Genomic DNA, 24,454 nt, shown 5'->3' on the forward strand with positions numbered 1-24,454 from the left:
AGCGGATGAATGATGACAGATTGCCAAATACCGTCCTAACCATTACTGTATGTAAGCGCTGGTCAAAGTTTCTATCTTGTAGCCCCTCCCACGGGGACTGTGGGAGAGTAAGTCGTCCCCAAAGACATAGTTACAAGGTTTTCGACTACGCTAAATAAAATGGCTATCTAAGAATTTTCATCCGTTGACTTTGGGAAAACAATTAGCGTGGGAGGGGGCCTATGTGCCCTACAATTTTTTGGGTCACTCAAAAAGGGCACTAGAACTTTTTATTTCCGTTAGAATGAGCCCTCTTGCAACATTCTAGGATGCCGGGGTCAATACGATCACCCCTTGGAAAACAAACAAACAAACAAATAAACACGCATCCGCGATCTGCCTTCTGGCAAAAAAATACGAAATTCCACATTTTTGTAGATAGGAGCTTGAAACTTCTACAATCGCGTTCTCTGATACGCTGAATCTAATGGTGTGATTTTAATTAAGATTCTACGTTTTTAGGGAGTGTATTTTCCCTATTTTCTAAAATAAGGTAAATTTTGTCAGGCTCGTAACTTTTGATGGGTAAGACTAAACTTGATGAAACTTATATATTTAAAATCAGCATTAAAATACGATTTTTCTGATGTAGCTATTGGTATCAAAATTCCATTTTTAGAGTTTTGGTTACTATTGAACCGGGTCACTCCTTATTACAGTTCGTTACCACGAACTGTCTGACAATGAGAGAAAGGTTGATGTGGCTAGGACAGTCTGTTCGGGTAAAGGTTGACAGATTGCCAAAGACCATGATTGCTGGTCAACCATCTTAGGGTCAAACGAAAAGCATGTTTTTTCCTGAATTTGATGGGAGGATGTCGTAACGGAAAATTTAAGGGAAACAAGAAATACTTGAGAGAGTGTAAAGAAGAATGCTTTGAATAGATCGGGATAGAAGAAAAGCCTTCGAAACTGTGCTAGTCTCAAGTGGCTCGGTGGTGCAGTAAGTTGTTAGTAGCAGTGGCCGTATGTCTAAAATCTGTTGCCTCAGAGGCGGAAGTATCTTAACTGCTTTGATGGCATCTACAAATGTAGATGCCATCACGTGTAGATGCAACTTTTCTTGCTAAAGTACTCATTCCTCAAATTTATAGACTGCGACTCTCTCTTTATTCTCATACTCGGTGTCTGCATACCCAATGGGCTCTTTAATCAATTAAGAAATAAGAAAATTGTGAGTTGTTCAGCAAAAGAATCTGACATAACTTGATCAAGTGGCTTTGATTTGCGGCATCGTAAGTTAGGTTCAGTCAAATTTTAAAAGCAGCCCTATCATTCCTCAGCGGTGTAATAGTGTTTACTCAGTGTTGTTGGGTAAAATAGTTTTGTTTTTAAGTTTTAATCTTTAAAAATACAAAAAAAAAATCTAAAGCAACATCTTAATTAATAAGTTCATCTTTCAGTAAAAGAGGCTCCTTCCGTTTTGTTATCTGCCAAAATGGGATGACAATCAACAGGAACACTGTATCTAAAGCTAAGAAAAAAGGATTCTATTAATATGAAAAATAAAAACGGAAAAATGAAGTAATACTAATTTTGTCAATTTTTAGTAATTCAATTTTAAATTACTAATTTAATTTTACCAACTTTGAGTAAGACATTATGGTGCTACGACCTTTTTAATGCTTCATGGGTTTGGCAAATTTAAAAGTTTTTTTTACAGACATAATGCTCAACAAGCTATTACTGAAACTGTAATAAGCTGGTACATGCGGCCAATATAAAGTTCGTCACGTGAAATACCACCATTAAAATCGTGTCATATTTTTTGGAATTCTGAAAATGTTTTAGGGATTTTGGGAATTTAAAGTAATCTCTAATGTTATGTTTTTAAGAAGTTATTTTTTCCAGTTTTTCACTCACAATTCGCTTATAGTATTTTTAGATTTTGAACATCATTTGACTGTCTCTTTTTTTATTAATAAAAGACCACCAAAATTTATCTTATTATCTCATAGCTCGTGAATAAATTTGTGTGTATTTTCAAAGATAGTCAAAATAACTTTAAGCTTTTATTTCATGCATTGAATATCGCTCACAAGCCCACCCAAAAACAGAAAACCAATCAAAAAGTCTGGATTATGGATATGTTCAACAAATAAACTGATGAAAATTGAAGAAATTTTGCTTCTTAAAATTTTCTGTTGAAAAGTACTCATAGGTTGACAATAATATACGCTTCGTGAACGTAGCTGTTCGAAAAAGAAGTGAGAGCCAGTATGAGTCTTGTTGCTTCAATTATTTGATATACCTATTGTGAAATTTCTCTTAGAATAAAAGGTTCTCAATAAGTTAAGGTAGATGTATCAAGGTACATCATTTTGCCCCCCCCCCTGCAGTTTTTATAAAATAAAACATATATTATTACTCTTATAAAATTTATTCATACAAACTAGTGGCAAACGGTATTTCATTATTGTTTTTAATGAGATGGATGTGTTTGTCTATTAACACAAAGTTTATCAAATCTTTGTTGTTGGTTACGATATAGCTACTCGTAGACTCTTTTTTTAGAACTAAGCGGATTCAATATTTGGATTTCATTTAAGCTAAATCAGAAAATCCCGTTTTGCATAAATATGATGTTGCGAACGGTAGCAGTACTTTCAAAGCTTTGTTTGACAAAGTATTATATTCTGTGTGAAGATTCAACCAGAATAAAATCAGAGATACAGTCTAAAATCTAAGTTTTAAAGTAGTATCACAGATTAATTCAATCATTTTTTTTTCAATACTTGTCAATCCAAATTAATAAATTTTGTGTCAATAAATGGATTTTGTATCCACGTATACTTTGTAAAACAAAGATCACTGAAAATTGAATCACCGAATTCGAAATTTGAAGCAACAAGCCATTCAAGTGTTCTACAGAGATTTTGTTTGTTTTTATGTTATCTTGGGTGCATATATTCAAACGTGGAAACATGTCAGTCTTTTTTTTTTTTTTTGGAAAGACGATTTCCATAGCTCCACAATTTTAATAGATGCTTTCAGTTTATCTTTTTGCATCAGCAAATGCATTTACGGTCCTTGCATTGATTTATTAAGAACACTCAATTTTTCAAAAATACCAACCAAATATATAAGTTTAACAACAAAATTATCATCCCTAAGTATACTGCCGTCTTCTTTATGATTCCCCCAAAAAATAGCGATTTCTTCTTTGAGTCAGGTACTTTTTGAATCACCTTTGCACAATATAGACAGCGTACTTCACAATAGTACAGAAGTAACGTGTAATTAGCTCGCAATGCGAGCTATGCGATATAAGATATAATGAAATAAGAAATTACCAATGCAACAGCACAAACACATAAAAAAAGACAGAAGGAGAAAAGGAAGACTGTTTTCCTACATTAGTAATTAATGTAGATCAATACTTGAATGAGGCCTTAACCCTACTCATCCATACAATTACATAGGTCAAACAGCATAGCCGTACACAATCAACCATAAAGAATAATCCATGGACAGGCAGTCGTGTCGTATTAATGTAAAAATAAGATATGCGAGCTTCGCATATCTTCACATAGTTTTGCGAACAGCCTTGCTTTTACTGGACTGTTTTCAATGCAATTTATAACTTTCGTTACTTTTACAAAACATTGTTAAGTTGCTCGCTTATAGTTTTGGATACGAGAGCTGCTCTGTGGAGCTTGCAGTTTGTCCAGTAGCTACATCTAATCGTATCAAAAATTTTGAAGAACGCATCCAAGAAACTAATTGGTCACAAAGATTTTCAGATATATCATCAATTCTTCTGCCAACTGTATTATCATCAAGCGGTATTTTTCGAAGCTGATTCGAATAAGATTGGCCAAACGTTTTCTTGACTATACCAATAGTTGCTGGAAAAACTAAGGTATCTCCTATTGTGTGGTTGTTTTTTACCTTGCGCGATTCTGTACAACACTAGGTATGATACTAGTAAGGTACTTGATGGAATATAAACAGTTTTTTTTTGAAATTTTGCTTGTTTTTTCATATCTCGTTTTTTTTTCATAAATTTTGGAACGCAACAAACACATTGGTTTTTTTTTTTCAAATTATCGCAACAATATTTATAAACCCGAACGATAACAAGGTAAGCCGTATTCCCTTGTCTTGAGAAATGTAATGAAAGAAAGAGGTGATATCGAAGTCCCAGATGGCATTTTTGGGATATGTCCACTAGTTTATAAGTGAAATGACTTTATTGAATATAAACACACAAATAAAACACAACTCCAGGGACTGGTCAATGATACCTAGGGCTTAAATGTAGCCCCTGGAGAACGTCAAGTATTCATATAAATATCACTGAACATTGACAGAACAATAAAGTGTTAAACATCTAAATGACGAAACTGAAACAGAATATCTTATTTCCAGTTCCATAAATTCACTCCAACGTATTCTAAGATCAGAGTTTCCAAGATCATCAAAGGTCAGTGTTATTTGGAGAGGGACTGTGTGGAAGTACATAATTGTGAAGAGCCAGGAATGTCCCTTTACATAACAAAGTTCCAAATCTCCGACATAGGAGCATATTTATTATTTATATAGTTGCCATACACGATTTCATAGGTTTTATTACTTTCAACAGCCTCAGCCCAGAAGAAATATCACTGTAATAATTTTTCCCAGACACCCCAACCCAATGAACTTCTCTGTGTACAGTCACAATTAGGCTAAATTACCCTTTCTTAATTTATGTCCGACTGCAAGACCCATCTTCTTGATTGAACTTATCGAGCCAACAAAATTCAGTCTGTCTGCTTGGCTACTTTTGTTGTGATTCCACAACATAAGCAAAGCTTCATTATATTTTTCGTTAACTTTTCAATCTGAGTTTGTAATAAAGATGTGATGTCCTCCGGCTGGCTTTTAGAAGCCGGAAGGGGATGCTCACAAAAAAGATTTCAGCGTATTGTGCGTATATTTTTATCTTTATTGGGACGGTAAACTTTTATTTCAAAGGAATGATGATCAAGATACGGGGTGGGGTGCTAAGTTACAAAACGTTTAGTTGCCCTATGCGCTATAAAGCACGATATTATTATTTTTGCTCATTTTTTACGTACAAAACTTCAGCAATTATTCGAAAATTGTTCACCCTTACTAATTTTTGCGGCTCTTTAGACTTGTCCACGCTTCCCTAGGGAGGTGTACCTCCCAGTTTGGAAAACGCTGCTATAAGTACCGATTATACTTATGAATATCGATGAAGCATTTTGAACAAAATGTGGCGCACTGGTTGCAAATTGAGGAGCCTACATAAGAAACAAACAATGCCAAGAATTGGAATCAAGTTTTGACCTATCTATTTCAGCAAGCAATGTTTACCACTTTAGTTTAGTTTATATTTAAAAGTAATAAAATCAAGTAAATGCTTCTTTAATAATTCTTAAGTGTAATACCAAAGAGTACAAAAAAGCGGTCAGAGATTAATTTTTTGCATTTTAAAGCGATTTTAACGAAGATTTAAAATTATGTTCTGAATTATTGGTGACTAACTCGAAGACTGAGAGATTTACCATGATTTTTATTTAGTTAAACAAAAACTTACACAGCCATATATATCTTAAAAAAAAAAAAAAAAACAGGAATTCAGTTTTCAATGAAAAAATTTTAAGGCAGTTTTGTAGTTTTTAGTAGAAACGGGTGCAATATTAAAAAAAAAAGTGGGTTAAAATCAGAGCAAATTCAGCTAAAACACATGGCACCAAACAGCTCAATAGAGTCTAGGTTTCTTCGGAGGTTTAGTTGCTTTTGGAAATTAACAGATTGAGTTTTTACGGACAAAAAGCGTTGTCAAATAACTGAGTATTTCTGCTTATCTAGTTTCATGGTTCGACGTGGCGACATTGACAAAAATGTGGTGTTATTGCTGTAAATACTTCCCAGTTTTGAAACAAGCAAAGGAAAATCTTCACAAATCATGGCTTTTAGATATAAATAGACCTATATTGGGACCAAGGGAGAGAAAATGCTTTCATTTTGAAGTCCCTGGTGCTTTGAATGCTAGGTTAGTATATGTAACACAGGGTAGCTAAAAAAAAAAAATTAAAAAAGTCCGGCTTCACAGTAAAACAAACGAAAACAGTTAAAAAATTAACACAACAAAATTTTGTGCATAATTCTTTGATTAAACTTATGATTTTACTGTGCTACGCTAAAGGGCCTTGATCTCTATTGTTTTTTTAAAGGACCTAAAATTTCTTCTCTGAGTAGTTTCTCGTTCTTTTTTAGCTACTTACTAAGGAAAATAGAATGACCTCCAACGTAGTAAGCTGTATTTTTAATTGCTTCTCTGTTCCCTGGATGGACTGCAAATCCTCTAGTAAGCAATGCTGTTGCCAGATATATCTCAACAAGCGACAGGAGAACCATTGGAACTTGACCATATACCCAAATTGCTATTAGGATTTGATTTCGCTAGAAAGAAAAATTTTTGGGGGTCGTTACTGTGAAAACCTTTTATTTGTTCCCAATTGTTGATTTCATAAAATAAATGAAAAAGCATTTGAATTTTTTTCTTTTATCTCAATGTGAAATAAAAAAAAATGATTTCAATTTATCTTTGCTGCAAAAAGAACATACTAATTTTTAATTTTTGGTGCGTTAAGATGTATTTCGTCTTTTTTTTTGTTATATTTTTTTTCAGTGTTTGGTAATTCTTGTCATCAATTTTCACCCTTAATGCTCACAAAATTTTTTACACAATAAGCTGAACAAAGATAAGATTTTGAATTCTTTTTCCTTTTTTCCACTCAGTGATAAAAACCTATCAAACAGTTCGTGGTAACGAACTGTAAGTAAGGAGCGACGCGGCTCAATAGTAACCGAAACTTTAAAAAACAGAGTTTTGATGACAATTGATACATCAACAGAATCGAATTTTTATGTTAATTCAAAATATTCAAAGTTTTTAAAGTTTCATATTACCGATCAAAAGTCAAGAGCCTGAGAAAATTATTTTTCTGCATAACTGATACAAATTAGTGCAATATGTTAGCTGTAAGGGTTAGCTTTATTAGTTCAGGACTTCAGTCTTTACCTCCTCTCATGAAGGTTTTATTTCTTTTATATCCTTTCTTTTGACCTAGTCTCACATCATTTGAGAATGCTCTGCTCTTTGTTTGGCCCTAGCTAGATAACGAGGGGGCTTGAGTTTTGGTAGCCTACTATCCCATACCCATCTAAACCTTTCTATGATTAAAGCTCCAAAAATCAGAACTGAGTCAAATTTTTCACGCAGTTCATTGTTTAATGTTTGGTTATTTAAACAGTTTCAGTCAATTAAAAATTGGTAAGAAAAATGACAACGGTAATGGAAAGCAAAAGGAATGCACCACTCAAAGTAAGATACACTTATAAAGGTAGAAAGTGAAGTATGAAGAAAAATACTACAGAGAAACAAGAGGATAAAGGAACAGGACTGAAGAAGAAAGCAGGAAGAAAAGTAATATTGAGTATACATTCTTCGCAATTGTTTTTCGCAATTTTTCGCAATTGTTTCAAAAAATTAACAAATTTAAAATTAAAATTTAAAATTTAAAATAAAATTAAAAAGTAATAAATTAAAAAAAATTCACAATTTTCGCAATTGTAAAAAAAAAACATTCTTAACAAAACACCTGTCATAACGTGAAATCAAACAGTTCATGGTAACGAACTGTAGTAAGGAGTGACCCGGCTCAATAGTAACCGAAACTCTAAAAAAATGAAATTTTGATATCAGTATTTATATCAAGAGAATTGCAGTTTAATGCTGATTTTAATTGTACAAGTTTCATTAAGTTTAGTCCAAACCATCAAAAGCTACGAGCCTGAGAAAATTTATTTTATTTTAGAAAATCTGGGGAAACACACCCTAAAAGTCATAGAGTCTTAACGAAACTCACACTATCAGGTTCAGCGTATCCGAGAACCCTAATGCAGAAGTTTCAAGCTCCTTTCTACAAAAATGTGGAATTTTTGTATATTTTGGCAGAAGACAGATCACGAATTATTTATTTGTTTATGTTACAGAATTACGTTTATTTGTTTGTTTGTTTGTTGTTTTTTTCCAGGGGTGATCGTATCGACCCAGAGGTCCTAGAATGTTGTGAGAGGGCTCATTCTTACAAAAATTTAAAGTTCTAGAGCCTTTTCTAAGTGATCAAGAAATGGAGGGCACCAAGGCACCCTCCCACGCTCATTTTTTCCGAAGTCACCAGATAAAATTTCTGAGATAGATATTTTATTCAACATAGTCGAAAAAGGTAATAAGTATGTCTTTGGGGACGACTTACTCTCCCATGATCCCCAAGGGAAGGGTTACAAGTTACAAACTTTGACCATTGTTTACGTATAGTAATGGTTATTGGGAAGTGTACAGATGTTTTCAGTGGGATTTTTTTTTAGCTGGGCTTGAGGGATTGAGGGGAGTGGATTACGTGGGGGAATCTTTCCATGGAGGAATGTTTCATGGGGGAAGATAATTTCCATGAAGGGAGCGCAGGATTTTCTAATATTGTTTTAAGAAACAATGAAAAATTAAATATGAAAAAGTTTTTTTTCAACTGAAAGTAAAAAGCAGCATTAAAACTTAAAACGAACAGAAATGATTACGCATATGAGGCGTTCACTTCCTTCTAATACCTCCCTCTTTATGCTAAAGTAGTTTCTGTAATTTCAACTATTTATTCTACAGCTTTGGGATTCAGGGGTCATACTTAAGGAATAGAGAAAAAATTTAAGCTTTAGTGTAAAAGTGCGAAGTATTGACGAGGGGGCAAACCACTTCATATATGTAGTAAAAACATATGAATATAGAAGTTTGTTACGTAAGTTAATTTGCAAGATATGAATATTTTTTACTAATAAAAACAATCGTAAAAAAATTAATAAGTTTTAGTTGCGTTTTTAAGCAACCAAACATTGAAGGGCAACTAGGCCTCCTCCCCGTTCCTTTTGAGGGGGCTGTTCCTTCTTATCGCCCCACTCTTTACGCTAAAGTCTTTTACTGTTTTGAAAAATAGAGTTGAGAGAAAGAGCAAAACTTTAGTGTAAAGGGCGGGGCTTTGAGGAGGGAACAGCCACTTTCATATACAGAGTAATTTCTGTTCGTTTTAAGTTTTAATGTCGCTTCTTACTTTCAGTTAAAAAACTTTTTTTTTTATTTAATAACCTACTAACGGTGAATCTAAAAATAAATTTTCATTATGGCAAGCTTTGCACATCTGTGCTTGCTATTCCAAATAACTGGCAAGCTCTCCGCATGTTCTACTAAATAATAGTATACCTTGAGGATCGAAGGTAAATTTCTGATTGCAATTCCGATTCTACAAGAGCTTCACTCGTGTAATCATGTGATTTTTTTCCAAGAAAACTTGCTATCGAGGCATAACTTGGGGATATTGTGTACCGACGACGGCATTATATCTGACAGACTGTAATCTTAAACATATGTATAATCATCAGCGTCGGTAACACTTCAATCAAAGGCTAATCTGAAAAATATGTCGTCATGCCAACATGTGACCGTAAAAACGGGATAGCAGTTTTTTCTAAGAATGGCTTCCACTATCCCTGGATTTTCAGGGATTTCCCCAAAAATCTCTGTGTCTCTCAGAAAAAAATTTCGTTCACCGAATGCCCAAAATTTCCCCGAAAATAACCCAATCATGTTGCCACCATAATGATTCATCACTAACGACTTTCCACCTCTTTAAATATTACTTTACTTGCCATAAATTTTTCAATACTCTTTTTTCGGTAATTTCCGTTTCTTAAGCGACTACGCATAAAAACTTGGCAGATATAATTGAAAACTAGATCTTTAATGATGCAAAAAACAAACATATTTTTCAAATGAAAATAAGGAGCAGCATTAGAACTTAAAACGCGCAGAAGGGGGTTTTGCCCCTCCTCAATACCTTGCTCTTTACGCTAACGTTTGACTCTTTGTTCCCATTATTTAAGAATGACTCCTAAAACATAAAGGCCGTCTAACTAGAATGTAAAGCTTTTTAACTGTCCTTGAAAAACTTCAGTGTAAAGAGTGAGGTATTGAAGAGGGAAAAATTTCCTTATATACATAATATTTCTGTTTGTTTAATTCCGCTGGTCTGTACATTTAGCTGAAAAAATTTGTTTTTGTATTTAATTTCTGATTGTTTTTTTCTTAATAAAACTGGAGAACCCAGCTCCCCCTCAACAAAATATTTCCTTCCTTCTACAAAAAAACTCCTCCATAGACAGATCATCACACATACCCCCCCCCCCCCCGAAAGGACCCGCCCCCTCCTACAAAAAGTCTGTAGGCCTTTACTTCCCAATAACCAATGTTATATGTAAACAGTATGCAAGTATGTATGAATAAAATGGAAATTGAGCGCAAATGTTTCAGGTGCGGGGAGAGGATTGAATTTTTAAGCTGGAGCAATTTTCCACGGGGATAATTTGTTATGGGGAGGGAGGTTTTTGGGGAATTAACTTCAGGGGTGATTTTACACTAGTGGGACTTTCCAAACAGATTTTTTTTTTAAGTTTTCTTAACTTTTTCTTTGCTCTTTCTCTTTACCGACTCGATTTTATATGGGAATGTTAAGGGTAACCGTCCAGGGTAAATTTTCACCAGGATTGAATTTTTCAGACTATTCTTTCCTTTGAGAGAGGGAGTTTTGCCATGAAGTTGCAGCCGAATATTCTGACATTATTTAAAACATAATCAGAAATTCAAAAAGAAAAAAATATCCCAATTGAAAGTAAGGAGTACATTTCAACGAAAAGAAATTATTACATATATGAGGGATGTTCACCGCTCTAGAATATCTCGCTCTTTGCTATTTTCAAAGGCTCAAAACCACTATTTATCCAATAGGTTTAAAATAAAATAGTGCTTCCTCGAAAATAAAAAACTGACCAATTTCCTCTGACACTATGCAATCCAAACTTACAGATCTGGTCCCATAAAGCAAATGTCCACTTAAAACAAGACTACCAAGTGATGAAACGATTGAGAGGACACCCATTGCAATGCACAGATCATCTGAAACAGAATTTATTTATTCTTTTGCTCTTACGAAATTGAAAGGTCATTAAAATGTCTAATAAAATTTAAAAGTACGGGAATAAGTAAGCAAACTAAAAAGTGTGAAGGGCTTTCAATAAAGTTGGTCCTTCGGTACCAAGCTGCTGCTCTTGGGTTAAAAAAAAAAAAAAAAAAAAAAAAACAAAAAAAAAAAAAAAAAAACAGAGGACTAGCTTAGCTAAGACAATTTATGATCCCTTTGTTTAAAGTCGAAGTAGTGGTGAACAGCCCATCTTTCAAATGCATTTGGTGATAGGAGCAAAAGTGTTAGAATCGTAAAATGTAGGTTAATTAGATGGAAAATAAAAAGATTGTGGAAGCATTGTGTGCTTCTTCTAGAAAAATTTGTCTTCTTCAGAAAGTTGAAACAGCTCTGGACACCCTTTGGCTGAAGGCTATAATTCTGGAGACTTTGATTTTGATTCTTAGAGGTTATCCCTTTAATAGCTTAGCTTTGGTTAGACCTGCATTGAATACTTTATTATTAAAACAATTCTAAACATTGATGAACTAGATTCGAAGTTCTAAGGAAGAGGGGGGGGGATCCTCAATGAAATTTGCTCCCCTTCGATCTTGGACCCTCTTTTACTCCTGCTTCTGTATTGAAAGCTATACTACTTGAATAATTGTTCAGTTTTAATAACTTCAGAAATTTCGTTCTTATGGCCCTTCCTTCCTACGCTAGACTCTTTCTGAATGCTATTTAGCTAAATAAGGTTTTAAATATGAAGATTTTAGGCTTGCAGTCCTTGGAAAGGAATAGGTCTGAAAGAGGTGTATTTTTAAATATTTGCACCCAATTTTTTACACGCAAATTTTTAATTGTAGATTTTTCTAGGGTGCCAGTTTTAGCGAGTAAGCATCACAGAGTTTCTCTATAAACACAGATAGATAATATATACAGATAGATAGATACATAAAGATAGACAGACATAGATATTAGTAAGTTATCTGTATCATGGTACTTATTTGCTTTGGGGGATAGAATTATATGAGGTTTTACTCAAATTTTAAACTCCTTTGAGTTTATTGGACATCAAAATTAACAAGTTGCTATACCAGCTTTTCATCCAAGAGGCTGCCGACCCAATGACCTAATTTATTTTTATTGAGTTTGAATCTATTTCAGTCCGTACTTTTTTTTAACAAGAACATGTATAGCTTTGAATAAACCTCAAATTAGTGTAATATCAAAAATCTGCAGAGCTGTTGTTGTATTATTAATCCTCATACTCTCCGATGGTGAAAACACGAGTGGTACAGTTTTCATCAAAATTACTTCAAATGTCAATTTTTTGTGGTTTTTGAAATTGAATTCTCATTGTGTGTTAGGAAATGGGCTTACCAGGTATGTTCATTCCAGTTCTAAAACAGTTCTATGAAATCACTTCTGTAAAAAAACTGTCTTGTTCTTTATATCTAGAGCCATCTGTTGGTACTAAAATAATAAAATCTACAATTACAGTAATAAAATCTACAGACAGAGGTCACTGTTTTTTTTTTCAAAATCCATTCTTGTATGAGGACATGGTGACCCGTCCTCAACGTTTCATTTAATTTTGACAGTTATTGGTCATGCTATTTTTAGTGGATTCTTCTTTGTGTTTTGCTGTTCTCTGAGCTAGTTTTTTCACTGTCTTAGTACATACTTTTTTTTATTTTTTTTTTTACGGATTTGTTTGGTGTGTTGCCAATAAGAAGAGTCTGGTATGCGGATACTGTCAACGTCTTGGACGAGATAGATCCCTATTTGTCTGTTCTTTCTGGCTTGCCAAACTCGTATGATGACGAGGAAGATTGAAAGCCACCGAAAGTGCGAAACCAGAGTGATGACATTGAAACGTCATCTGAAAGTGTTGACAAAGAAGATGGTATACCAACTGCCATGGCAGCAGCAAGTCGAAAGCAACGTCAACTGATCTTGAATGGTACATTTAAAAGGAAGTCCACGGTTGTAGACTAAGTTCACAGCCAGTTGGACGAAAAGGACCTGTGAAATATTTCAATAAGTATTTAGATTGGAACTTTTAAGAACTTCAAGCAGAACAAATAAATCTATGCTCTGTACCAGAAACAGGAACGAGTATCGGTAATACTGCTACAGAAACAAAGAAGTTCATTGGAATATACATTGCTTTGAGTTCCTTTAAGCATCCTGGACATCACATGTACTATAGCAGTTGAACTCGCGTGCCGCTTATAGTCGACATCTTAAATTTCAACAGATTTTGTCGTGTTCAGAACTTCTTTCACTTGGTTGACAAAAATGCCAAGGATCATGAATGAGAACCCGAATTGGTTGTGAAAGGTGCAGCCTTTCACAAGCTGCAGCAAAAAAGGCACAAGCTGCAAAGGAAAGCTGCAGCCTGTCGTCTACTAATTCTTGCAAAAACTGGGAATATCACACCTTTGAACACATTTCATTTGATGAGAAAACGGGTCCTCAAAATGGATCTTTAAATATAAAGCAGCACATACATGGCAAACAAATCTCATGAGGTACAAAGTTCTTCATGGTCTGGAAAAGCAAAGGCGTAATCCTGACCTTCAGGGGATGAAGAGTATCCTTACTGACAAACAGAAGGAGGTTGGTTTCAGCGCTTTACTGAAAACAGAATACGTTTGAAATGTTTTCACCTTTCTTACTTTTATAAATGAAAAATTACAAAAACTCTAACGAGGAAATGTCAGTATATGTTAATTTGACTAACAAACCACGGTCATTTGTTTGTTCATTTTTTTCAGAAAAGCACAAGTTGTGTTCTGGTCTCGATACACCATAAGGATTATTAGCCCTACTCTTGTTAATTTCTGCTCATTTTAAGTTTGACCCGGATATTTATTGTAATTTCTGTTCGTTTTAGATTCAATTTATTTATTTATAGCGATTTGTGGTAGTTTTACACTTGGAAGATTATTTGACTTTATTTTTGCTCATTCTTAGAGCTCTTTACCTTTATTTTAGAAACTTATTTTGTGGAAAAAGTTTTTTAAATTAACCATTAGATAACATGGACTCTGTCAAGCTTTGTTTTTGGAAAATAGCCTCTAAAAGATGCCTTTTTAAATTTTTTAGACTATCGTCATACCTTTTGGTGAAGATTTTAACTCATTCATTTATTTATTTTATAATTTTCGCTTGGAATAGAAAATCCCAATTTAAGCTGAGCTTGAAACCTTTATATAACAGGGAATCTAAATTGTTGTACTCTTTTTCCTTTATATATCTGTCTCTATTTTTCTCACTATCTTTTGCTCTCACCCCCTCCTTCTCTCTCTCTTCCTCTCAATGTATGTCTCTCTCTTGCGTTGTAAATGCAGCACATAGGTGTAACGAATAAAGTAGAGATAATCATAATACCTTCCACTCCAGCAAACGATGCCCATGCTCCAAAGAATATACTGTAAAGCTGAAAGAAAGACATGATTGACTACAAATAAGCTATTTTACTAACATACTACAGTAAAGCAGTTTAATTTGCACATTATAGATTTAAGAAAAAAAATAACCTTTTGGATTTTTTTTCCTAAAAATCTCTGACATCCCCATCTCAAATTTCAAAAATTTTCTTTTCGGTATCTTCTTTTTTTCAAATAATTTCCTCCTAATATTTTGGTAAATTGGAGCCAAAATTCAGAACCAAATAAAAAAGAAAGTTGAAACACAAATTTAATGTGTTTGATTCCCTAGGGGAGCAAGCTGCTGTCCTGAGGCAAGATACCTTTGGATCCCAAATTTAGCAAAATACTGCCCTGACTTAGACCCTAAGAAGCACTAGACACGGTATTGAAGACCTGATTTTATTTAGAGCCGGTTTTTAGGTTACTGACGACAATTCTGACACAAAATTACAACGTGTCTGTAATAACGCAAAAAACAGTATGGTATATTTTAACAAATTTTAGTGTTTCAGGTTTTTATTAGATTTGCAATTATAGTAATGAGAAATACAAAATTACAAAAATACGGAAGGTATTCCAGTAGTAACTTCAAACAGGCATCAGCTTGTTTTGAAAAATTGCGGAATTTGTTAATCGTCATAATTAGAATAAAATTGAAATACAGAACCTCAAGAGCAAACACAGTTTTCACCAGACTACTACTACTACTACTACTACTACTGCTGCTGCTACTACTACTACTACTACTACTACTACTACTACTACTACTACTACTACTACTACTACTACTACTACTACTACTACTACTACTACTACTACTACTACTACTACTACTACTACTACTACTACTACTACTACTACTACTACTACTACTACTACTACTACTACTGCTACTACTGCTACTACTACTACTACTACTACTACTACTACTACTACTACTACTACACTGTGTTGGCCTAAGGCCAACACAGCTATACACGCTCCTCATCAATCCCAAACTATTCAAAGCCTCCCTCTTTACACCCTACCAAGAAGTTCTATTTCCTTTAAATCTTTCTTTATGACTTCCTCCAGCCCCAGACGAGGACGACCTCATTTCTGTTTAGCCCTATATGGTTAGCTGAAAAGGACAATATTCGGCAATCTGTCATGCTTCCTCCGCAGAAGCTGCCCTAGCCATCTCAACCTTTCTTTCATTATAGCCCTAGAGTGAGGGATTGAACCATATTTTTCGTAGAGCCTCCTGTTTGAAATACGATCAGTCAGCCGGGCACCTAGAACAATCCTTAGGAAATTCCTCTGGAAAACATCTTTCAAATCTTCATCTGCTTGTCGGAGCGCCCATTCTTTAGAGCCATATTTGGCAGCTGTCATCACTGTGCCTTCCAATATTCAAATCTTGGTTACCAGACCTATCTTTCTATTCTTCCAAACTTTTTGTAGCTGTGAAAAAAAAACTTGAGCCTTGGCTATTCTACTTTTAACATCTTCACTGAACACACCGTCTTTACTAATAATACTACCAAGGTAAGCAGAGCTGCTCACCCGATGAATCTTTTCGTTACCCAACTTCATCGTTTCATCTTCATTTATTCCTAGCCTTAGTGACTTAGTCTTCTTAACATAAATTTACAAACGTATTCTAGCATCCTGAACTCACAAAACCGCAAAGAGTTGATTCATTTTGCTCAACCTTTTATATAGGATACTTTAATCATCACCATGATATAAGTCCAGGAGACTTTTTCCTCCCCAATGGATTCCGTGGTCTCCCATTGTCTTTCATGTGCTCTTTAAGACAAAGTCCATCAAAATGATCCATATAAAGGGGGATAAAACAAACACTGTTTAACTCCTGATTTAATACAAAACCAGCTTCTAACCTCATTTTCTACTTTAACCGCAGCAATATTATTCTCGTACATAGCGCTCATCACTTTAATGTATTGGTCTGGTATACCATATAAGGATAATAAGACCTTTGCTAAAGCTTTTCCATCGACAGAATTAAGCACTTGCTCGTAATCTATAAAACTAAGGTCCAAAGGTGTTTGAAAACTAAGGCACTTCTCAATTATTAACCGAAGAGTAATAAATTGGTCGACACATCCTCTCCCTTCTCTAAAACCGCTCTGTCCTTATCTTAAAACTTTGTCTGCAGCATCTTTCAGTCTAAAAAGTATCATGTTATTAAGTGATTTTCTACCTACAGAGACCAGACTAATGCCTCGATGATTACGACATTCACTCTTATCACCTTTCTCATACAGTGGTTTAATTACGGTTTTTCTGAAATCCTTAGGTACTTCCCCTTTTCCAAAATCATATTCATAATCTTCAGTAACTTATGTCTAACCTCGGAGCCACGATATTTAAGAAACTCATTTACCACACTATCAGCACTTGGATCCCAAAGCTGATAGTGAATTTGGCATTTTCACCTGGATTTTCACCAAAGCAGGCATTAAGGGACTTATTACAAATATGGGCTTTGATTGTAATTTCGTGTTATGAAATAAAACATTATATACGGAATAAATAATTCGCAAATGGATTACTATTTCTAAGACAGTTACATCGAAGCATTCAGAGATTGTTGATAAGACAAGTCCAAAAGCAAAATACAGCAAGTACATGTTTAATAAAGGATTTCTAATATGTATCATAGCTGGCAATTTAAGGAGTTTAGAGCTGAAGAAAAAATGCAACAAATAGGTAAATTATATTTAAATACAGGATAAAATAATTCCAATCACAACATTTCCTGGGGGAGGCTTTCACCCACTATATATTCAGCTAACTCGTTTTTTTTATTCAGCTAATTCGTTTTCATTTGAACGAAAAGTCATTTGAAATAAAAGAATCAAACGGAAGGACAAATTAATGAGAAATGATGTCATTTGAACTGATTGCATCGAAATAATCGTCATATAAATCGTCATATAATCGTCAATAAACTGGAAGCTTTAGAGTTATAATACAAAATGGAAAATAATGATGAGGAAACTTCCCCGTTATCTAACAAATAAAAATAGGTAAATGTTAAAAATTTGTTTAATTTGCAAGAAAATGTAAAACACATTCTTGCTTTTTGATAGGTTTAAAGGTAGTGGTAACTCCAGGGTAGGGTACTTACTGCCATTTAAACTTGTTTGATGTTTATCATAATTGCTGGGTTCAATTTCTTCCAAAGTAATTTTCGTTTGTGTCAAACTTGACTTCAAATTAACTCTCTCGATAACTTTTTCTTTCAAATACAATAAAAAAAAACCTAGAGCAAGAAAAAATCAAAATTTTCTTATTTTCATAGCCTTACTTGGTATGGAAGGGATAGACATTACAAAAGATTTCTGCCAGTCTTAGTATTTCAATTTCAGGAAAAGGTATTACCATTCCCCAAATGGCGGTACCATAAACCCACACTTCTGGATTGATCTTTGACTTCTTGCTTTTCATTGGATTTCCTGTAGAAAGAAAGTGTTTTATTGTCACAATACGAAAATGTGATATTTTTCATTTTCTTATTCCAAATATTACTTCAGTCACTTGGTAAAATTGTGCTCACAGACTATCACAGACATGATAGATCTAGATCTATATTCTATATGTATATATATTATACTTTAATTTTCTTTTTTAAGATTTTTGAATTCTTGTAATCCCTTGATTATTAATTTTAATTTTTTTTTATGTTTTTTTAAATTTTTTTCTTTTTGTTTTTTCTTAGTTGTTTACCTTTTTTTAGTTTTTTTTTAAGCTTTTTTCTTCTTTTTATATTTTATTTTTCTTCCTGTTTTTTAGTGTTTTTTATTTCCAGAACGTACCCCAGCAACACGTGTACAAGGCGCTAATTTTTAACTGCGTAAAACTTGCGGATATACAACTGGTAATTCCTCTGATATACTCTGGTAATTCCTCGACACGCATTCTTTTTTTTACTTTCTCTTTCAGCCGCAAGCCAGGTTTGGCGTTCTCTTGTAATACATCGACACTATTTCTTTTGGTAATTTCTTTCTGAACCGCAAGCCTAAGCCACCCCCTCTAAAGCAATACGTATGCAAGGTGCTAATTTTTAACTGTGTAAAACTTGTGGATATACAACATTCTTCGCTGTCTCATTGTCTGTGCATATAAATAGATTGTCCGGTTTACTGACTCTAGAACATGCAACATATAATTGTCCATGGGAATAACAATCCGCATTAAGATATATACCGCATTTTTATAATGATTGCCCTTGAGCTTTGTTGATGGTGATTGCTAATGCAAATCGAATTGGAAATTGCAATCTTTTAAATTGAAAAGGCAAATTCGTTGGAATCATGGGAATGCGAGGAATAAGGACAGCCTCACCCTCGGAAGGCCCCGTCAAGATTGTTGCCTCTATCACGTTTTCCAATGTTGTTTTTTTTACGGTAAGTTGCGTGCCATTGCAAAGCTTTGGTGGGTTAATATTTCACAACAGTATTATTGGAACGCCTATTTTTAGTTGTAGCACGTGGGGTGGAAACCTTGGGAGATCCAGGGAATTTAAAAATTCTGATTGATAGTTAACCGCTTCATTTGATTCAAGAACTATGTCGACTGACTCGTAAATGACTACCTGGTCTCGAATCTTGGTCAAAATAATATTGTTGATTTCGTGGACGTCTTTGTTCTTGGCTACCAGAATCGCTCGTTCCCTTAACCATTTATGATTTTTATAATGAGTTAGAATATTCGGAAATACCTCTTCAACCAAATCATTTTTACGTCACTAAATTACAGAATTCAAAAGGCAGTTGTATACGTCCTGAAATTGAGTCAACTGGGAACATTACGTTTCCAATTGCCAGGAATTGATCTGAAAATGTTTCACCAGAGTGATCGTTTTGCAATCGGACACGCATATTTATAGTTAATTCATTGCGCTGCATTTCTTATCCATTTCTTTGTTAGTGGCTTGATTTATCAATTTGATATTAAAGTGATAGCCTTCGGCTCCATCCCAAAAATGATAGGATATTGTAGGGCATCATAGCAACGATGAGTTTCAGCTATTCTTGTCAGCTGATTGTTTCGCCCATAAAGAATAAATATCTCGAGGTAAGAACTGATCACCGACCATAACGATTGCCACTTCGTTGATATTGAAGCATTGTATCTACGCACATGTTCAGCAATAGCCGTTTTGTCAGCGGAGATAACAATTTTATGCGTATCAGTAGGCATCAAGTCGATTGCTGTTTTGAACAGACACACTAAATTATTATTATTGTGGAAAAGATTTTGGAACTAGAAAACAATAGTCCTTTCAACGCCGGGAAAAATTTCGTAACGTGCATTCAATTCAGCATTGCTATCACTGATGAAATACAGTTGCAAAAATTTGTGATGCTCACCTGATAATGGTAGAAGAGATCCTTCTCTATGATAAATTTGCCCTTGAAATTATCCGATAATGTCACCTAAAAGGGAACACCAGGAGGAAACACCAGAGCAATGCAAAACCAGGCTTGTGGATCAAAGAGAAAGGGCCAGATTACGAATGTTCAATTTAAGTCAACGAAGGCGTGTCGAGAAACAGCCAGAACAACGCGAAGCCAGGCTTCTAGCTGACAGAGATAGTAAAAAAAAGAAGGCGTGTCGAGGAATCACCAGAACAACCAGAAACCAGGCTTGTGGCTGACAGAGAAAGTAGAACCAGAAGCAGTGTCGATATATTACAAAAGCAACGCGTGTATAATGGCCTGGCATTCAAGCACTGCCTTTCCGATGATTATAGCTTGAGTCGAGTGGAATAGCCGCAACGTTGCTGCCTGGTGAGAGAACTGCTCATTCCACTTTGAAATTGCTTCTGAATATACAATCTACAGAAATTCCCAAGTACAACATTTCCAAGTCATCTGGGATGGTAAAGTATTACAGCAATGTAAACTTATAGTTTGGGACGCGTGTACAATTGCGCACAAAAAATCGCTCGAGATTCTCGAGCAATCATTGCAAGATTTGTGAGGAAATTCTAAACCCTTTGGCATCATATTAATAATGCTTGCGAGAAATTTCAGGCATAACAATATAGGCGTAACAATAAGTGTTGCGACATATTTAACCACCAAAGCTTTGCAACGGCACGCGACTCGCCGTAAAAAAATAAAATGGAAAACCTAATAGAGGCAACAATCTTGACAGGGCCTTCCGAGGGCGATGATGCTCTTATTCCTCGCATACCCAAGATTCCAACTGATCTGCCTTTTCAGTTAAAAGATTGCAATTCCCAATTCGATTAGCATTTGCAATCACCATCAACAAAGCTCAATGGCATTCATTAGAGAAATGCGGTATAGATCTTAATACGCATTGAATTTTCCATGGACAATTCTATGTAGCATGTTCTAGAGTCCGTAAACTAGACAATCTACTTATATGCACAGACAATGGGACTATGAAGAATGTTGTATATCCACAAGTTTTAAAAAGTTAAAAATTAGAACCTTGCACATGTGTTGCTGGGGCCCGTTGCGGAAAAAATCTAAAAAAAATAAAGAAGAACAAGAAAATAAAAAAAGGAAGAAAAAAAACTAAAAAAACTGAAATGGTAAACAACTAAAAAAAAACTAAAGAGAAAAAAAGAGAAAAAACTAAAAAAAAAAAATAATAAAAAACAAAGGATTTCAAGAATACAAAAACCTTAAAAAAGAAAACCAAAACTTTGAAGTTTAGTAGATATCATTGTTAGAAATTGGACTTGATTAAATAATCAGATATCTTTGAAAAAATTGCAATAGACCACAAGGGAGAATGAGAATCAATATATAGAAGCCTGACGCGTGCCATGCTGGGGCACGGTGGCGAAGCCGCCAAGCCCGAGCTAGTTGAAAATAAATCTCTTTTTTTTTACCCGGCGTACATTTACTATCAAAAAATAAAAAAGAATCCAATAAAATAGTAATGGTATAGTGAAAGATAATCTTTATAGTTAGTTTCATGGTTTTGAAGCTAGAACTGAAGTTGAGGAATTTCAAATAGAGTACTTGAGACATTAGAACAGTTAGGAACTTACACAGAGGGGGTCAAGCACCTGATATTTTTTAGGGAGGGGGAGGGTAAGCCAACTTTAGACGTATTTTGATGTGAATTTGAGAAGAAAATAATGCTTTACGTTAGTCATTCGAAGTGTTTTTATGGCACTTGGTATTAACCAAGTGACATATAGCAATCGCCAATTCTGTAGGTCTGTCTGTCGGTCTGTCTGTCTGTCCGTCTGTCGGTCCCGGTTTTGCTACTTTAGGCACTTCCAGGTAAGCTAGGACGATGAAATTTGGCAGGCGTATCAGGGACGGGACCAGCTTAAATTAGAAATGGAAATCGTTTTTTTTCAATTTGACCATCTGGGGGGAGTGGGGGGCCGGTGAATTCGGAAAAAATAGAAAAAATGAGGTATTTTTAACTTATGAATGGGTGATGGGATCTTAGTGAAACTTGATGTTTGGAATGATATTGTGTCTCACAGCTTTTATTTTAAATCCTGACCGGATCTGATGACATTGGGGGGAGTTGGAGGGGAGGAAACCTAAAATCTTGGAAAACACTTAGAGTGGAGGGATCGGGATGAAACTTGATGGGAAAAATAAGCCCAAGTCCCAGATACGGATCCGCTCTCTTTGGAGTAGTTGGGGTGGGGGGGGGGTATAATTCTGAAAAATTAGAAAAAATGAGGTATTTTTAACTTACGAACGGGTGATCGGATCTCAATGAAATTTGATATTTAGAAGGATATCGTGGCTCAGAGCTCTTATTTTAAACCCGACCAGATCTGGTGACATTGGGGGGGGGGGTGGAGTTGGGAGGGGGAAACCTAAAACTTGAAAAAACACTTAGAGTGGAGGGATCGGGATGAAACTTGGTAGAAAAAATAATCACGAGTCCTAGATACATGATTGACATAACCGGAACGGATCCACTCTCTTTAAAGTAGTTGGGGGAGGGGTTAATTCTGAAAAATTAGAAAAAATTAGGTATTTTTAACTTACGAACGGGTTATCGGATCTCAACGAAATTTGATATTTAGAAGGATATCGTGTCTCAAAGCTCTTGTTTTAAATCCTGACTGGATCTGGTGACGTTGGGGGAAGTTTGGGGTGGGGGAACCTAAAATCATGGAAAACGCTTAGATTGGAGGGATTGGGATGAAAATTGGTGGGAAAAATAAGCAGAAGTCTTACATGCGTGATTTAAATAATTGGAACGGATCCGATCTATTGGGGGGGGGGGGGGTAATTCTGAAAAATAAGAAAAAATGACATATTTTTAACTCACGAAGGAGTAATCGGATCTTCATGAAACTTCATATTTAGAAGGACCTCGTAACTCAGATCTCTTATTTTAAATCTCAACCGGATCAAGCGTAATTGGGGGGGGGACAATTGCGGGGGGACCGGAAATCTTATAAAATACTTAAAGCGGTGAGATCAGGATGAAACTGGATGGGAAGAATAAAAACCTGTCTAATATACGTGACTGACATAACCGGACCGGATCTGCTCTCTTTGGTGGAATTGGAGGGGGGGGGGGTAATTTTGAAAATTGAGGTATTTGTAACTTACGAAAGGGTGACCATATCTTAATGAAATTTGATATTTAGAAGGATCTTGTGCTTTAAAGTTCTTATTTTAAGTTCTGACCAGATCCTGTGACATTGGGGGGAGTTGGAGGGTGAACCAGAATTCTTTGAAACCGAAAATTGGGGTATTTTTATCTTACGAATAGATGATCAGATCTTAATGAAATTTGATTTTTAGAAAGAATTCATGTCTCAGAGGTCTTATTTCAAATCCCGACCGGATCGTTTGACATTGGGGGGAGTTGGAGGGGGAAATATTGGAAAAACACTTGGAGTGGAGGAATCGGGATGAAGCTTGGTGGATAGAATAAGCAAATGTCCTTGATACGTCATTGACAGAATCGTACTGGATTCGCTCTGGACGTGCTAGGACGATGAAAATTGATAGGCGTGTCAGGGAGCTGCACAATTTGACTTGGTCGTTTTCCCAGATTCGACTATCTGGGGGGTTAAAGGGAGAGGAAAAATTAGAAAAATTAGGTATTTATAGCTTAAGAGTGGTTGATTGGATCTTAATGAATTTTGATATTTAGAAGGACATCGTGACTCAGAGCTCTTATTTTAAATCCTGACCGGCATTAAGCCTCTTATTTTCCTTTTTAAATCAATCTATTGATCCATAGAATTTTGTTAGAGCCCATACCATATGATCTCTTGGCTCTTAGCTCTTCTTGCCTCGTCACAAGTGCCATATGAGCTCTTAGCTCTTGTTTTCTTTTTGAATAGAACATGACACCCTATCCCACTCCTTAGTATGGATGGTTCGTGAATAGATACAGGTTTATTATAAAGGTTGCCTTATCAATCAGATAATTTGGCTTCCTTAAGGTTGACGATATGCAATGACATTACGAGGGCAAAATGTTATCCAATCTAATACAAGGGTGGCCGAAGCGCTATCCAACCCAATCCATTGACTTTACGTGACATTAAACGGGGGGGGGGACTGGTTTTGTCAGACAACTAATGTAATCAAGGGAAACTTTGGGTCATTGTTTTCTGATAGGAGTGAGATATCTGATGAAATCGAATAAACAATTCGTGATTTAAGTCTTCTTCAATTGACAATCTAGGTTATAACTTTGGATTGTGGGATCGTGAAAAGAAAAGCAGATTTTTCAATCCGAATGGTGAAAAAAAAATCTTCGCAATTAGATAGTGTAAAGAAACCAAATTTTGGCGTAATATTTGAAAAGGAGAAAATCATTACCCATTTTATTATATAATCTTTTATATTATCAGTTTATTTATCCGAAATTTCTCACACTTTTGTATTTCTACCTGACATTCTCCCCCTCACCAATAAGGCAATCGCACTTCAAACGTGTTTGGGGCTTACGAGGAAAATGACA

General features: G+C 35.1%; 1 protein-coding gene across 2 annotated transcripts in view; it reads right to left on the reverse strand.

The window, feature by feature from the left end:
* Positions 1 to 1,346: 1,346 nt before the first annotated feature.
* The window catches only part of LOC136029067 (uncharacterized), a 31,504-nt gene continuing 8,396 nt past the window's right edge, over positions 1,347 to 24,454 (reverse strand). For both annotated transcript variants that reach the window (XM_065707105.1, XM_065707106.1), the window contains 5 exons: positions 17,891 to 17,964; positions 14,460 to 14,508; positions 10,965 to 11,056; positions 6,279 to 6,456; positions 1,347 to 1,513 (listed from right to left, as the gene is read on the reverse strand). In XM_065707105.1, coding sequence (XP_065563177.1) covers positions 1,419 to 1,513; positions 6,279 to 6,456; positions 10,965 to 11,056; positions 14,460 to 14,508; positions 17,891 to 17,956 — 480 coding nt within the window. In that variant the 5' untranslated portion in view covers positions 17,957 to 17,964 and the 3' untranslated portion in view covers positions 1,347 to 1,418. The remainder of the gene's footprint in view (positions 1,514 to 6,278; positions 6,457 to 10,964; positions 11,057 to 14,459; positions 14,509 to 17,890; positions 17,965 to 24,454) is intronic.

The sequence above is a fragment of the Artemia franciscana genome, chromosome 7 (genome assembly GCF_032884065.1).
Source record: "Artemia franciscana chromosome 7, ASM3288406v1, whole genome shotgun sequence".
Classification (NCBI taxonomy): Eukaryota; Metazoa; Arthropoda; class Branchiopoda; order Anostraca; family Artemiidae; genus Artemia; species Artemia franciscana.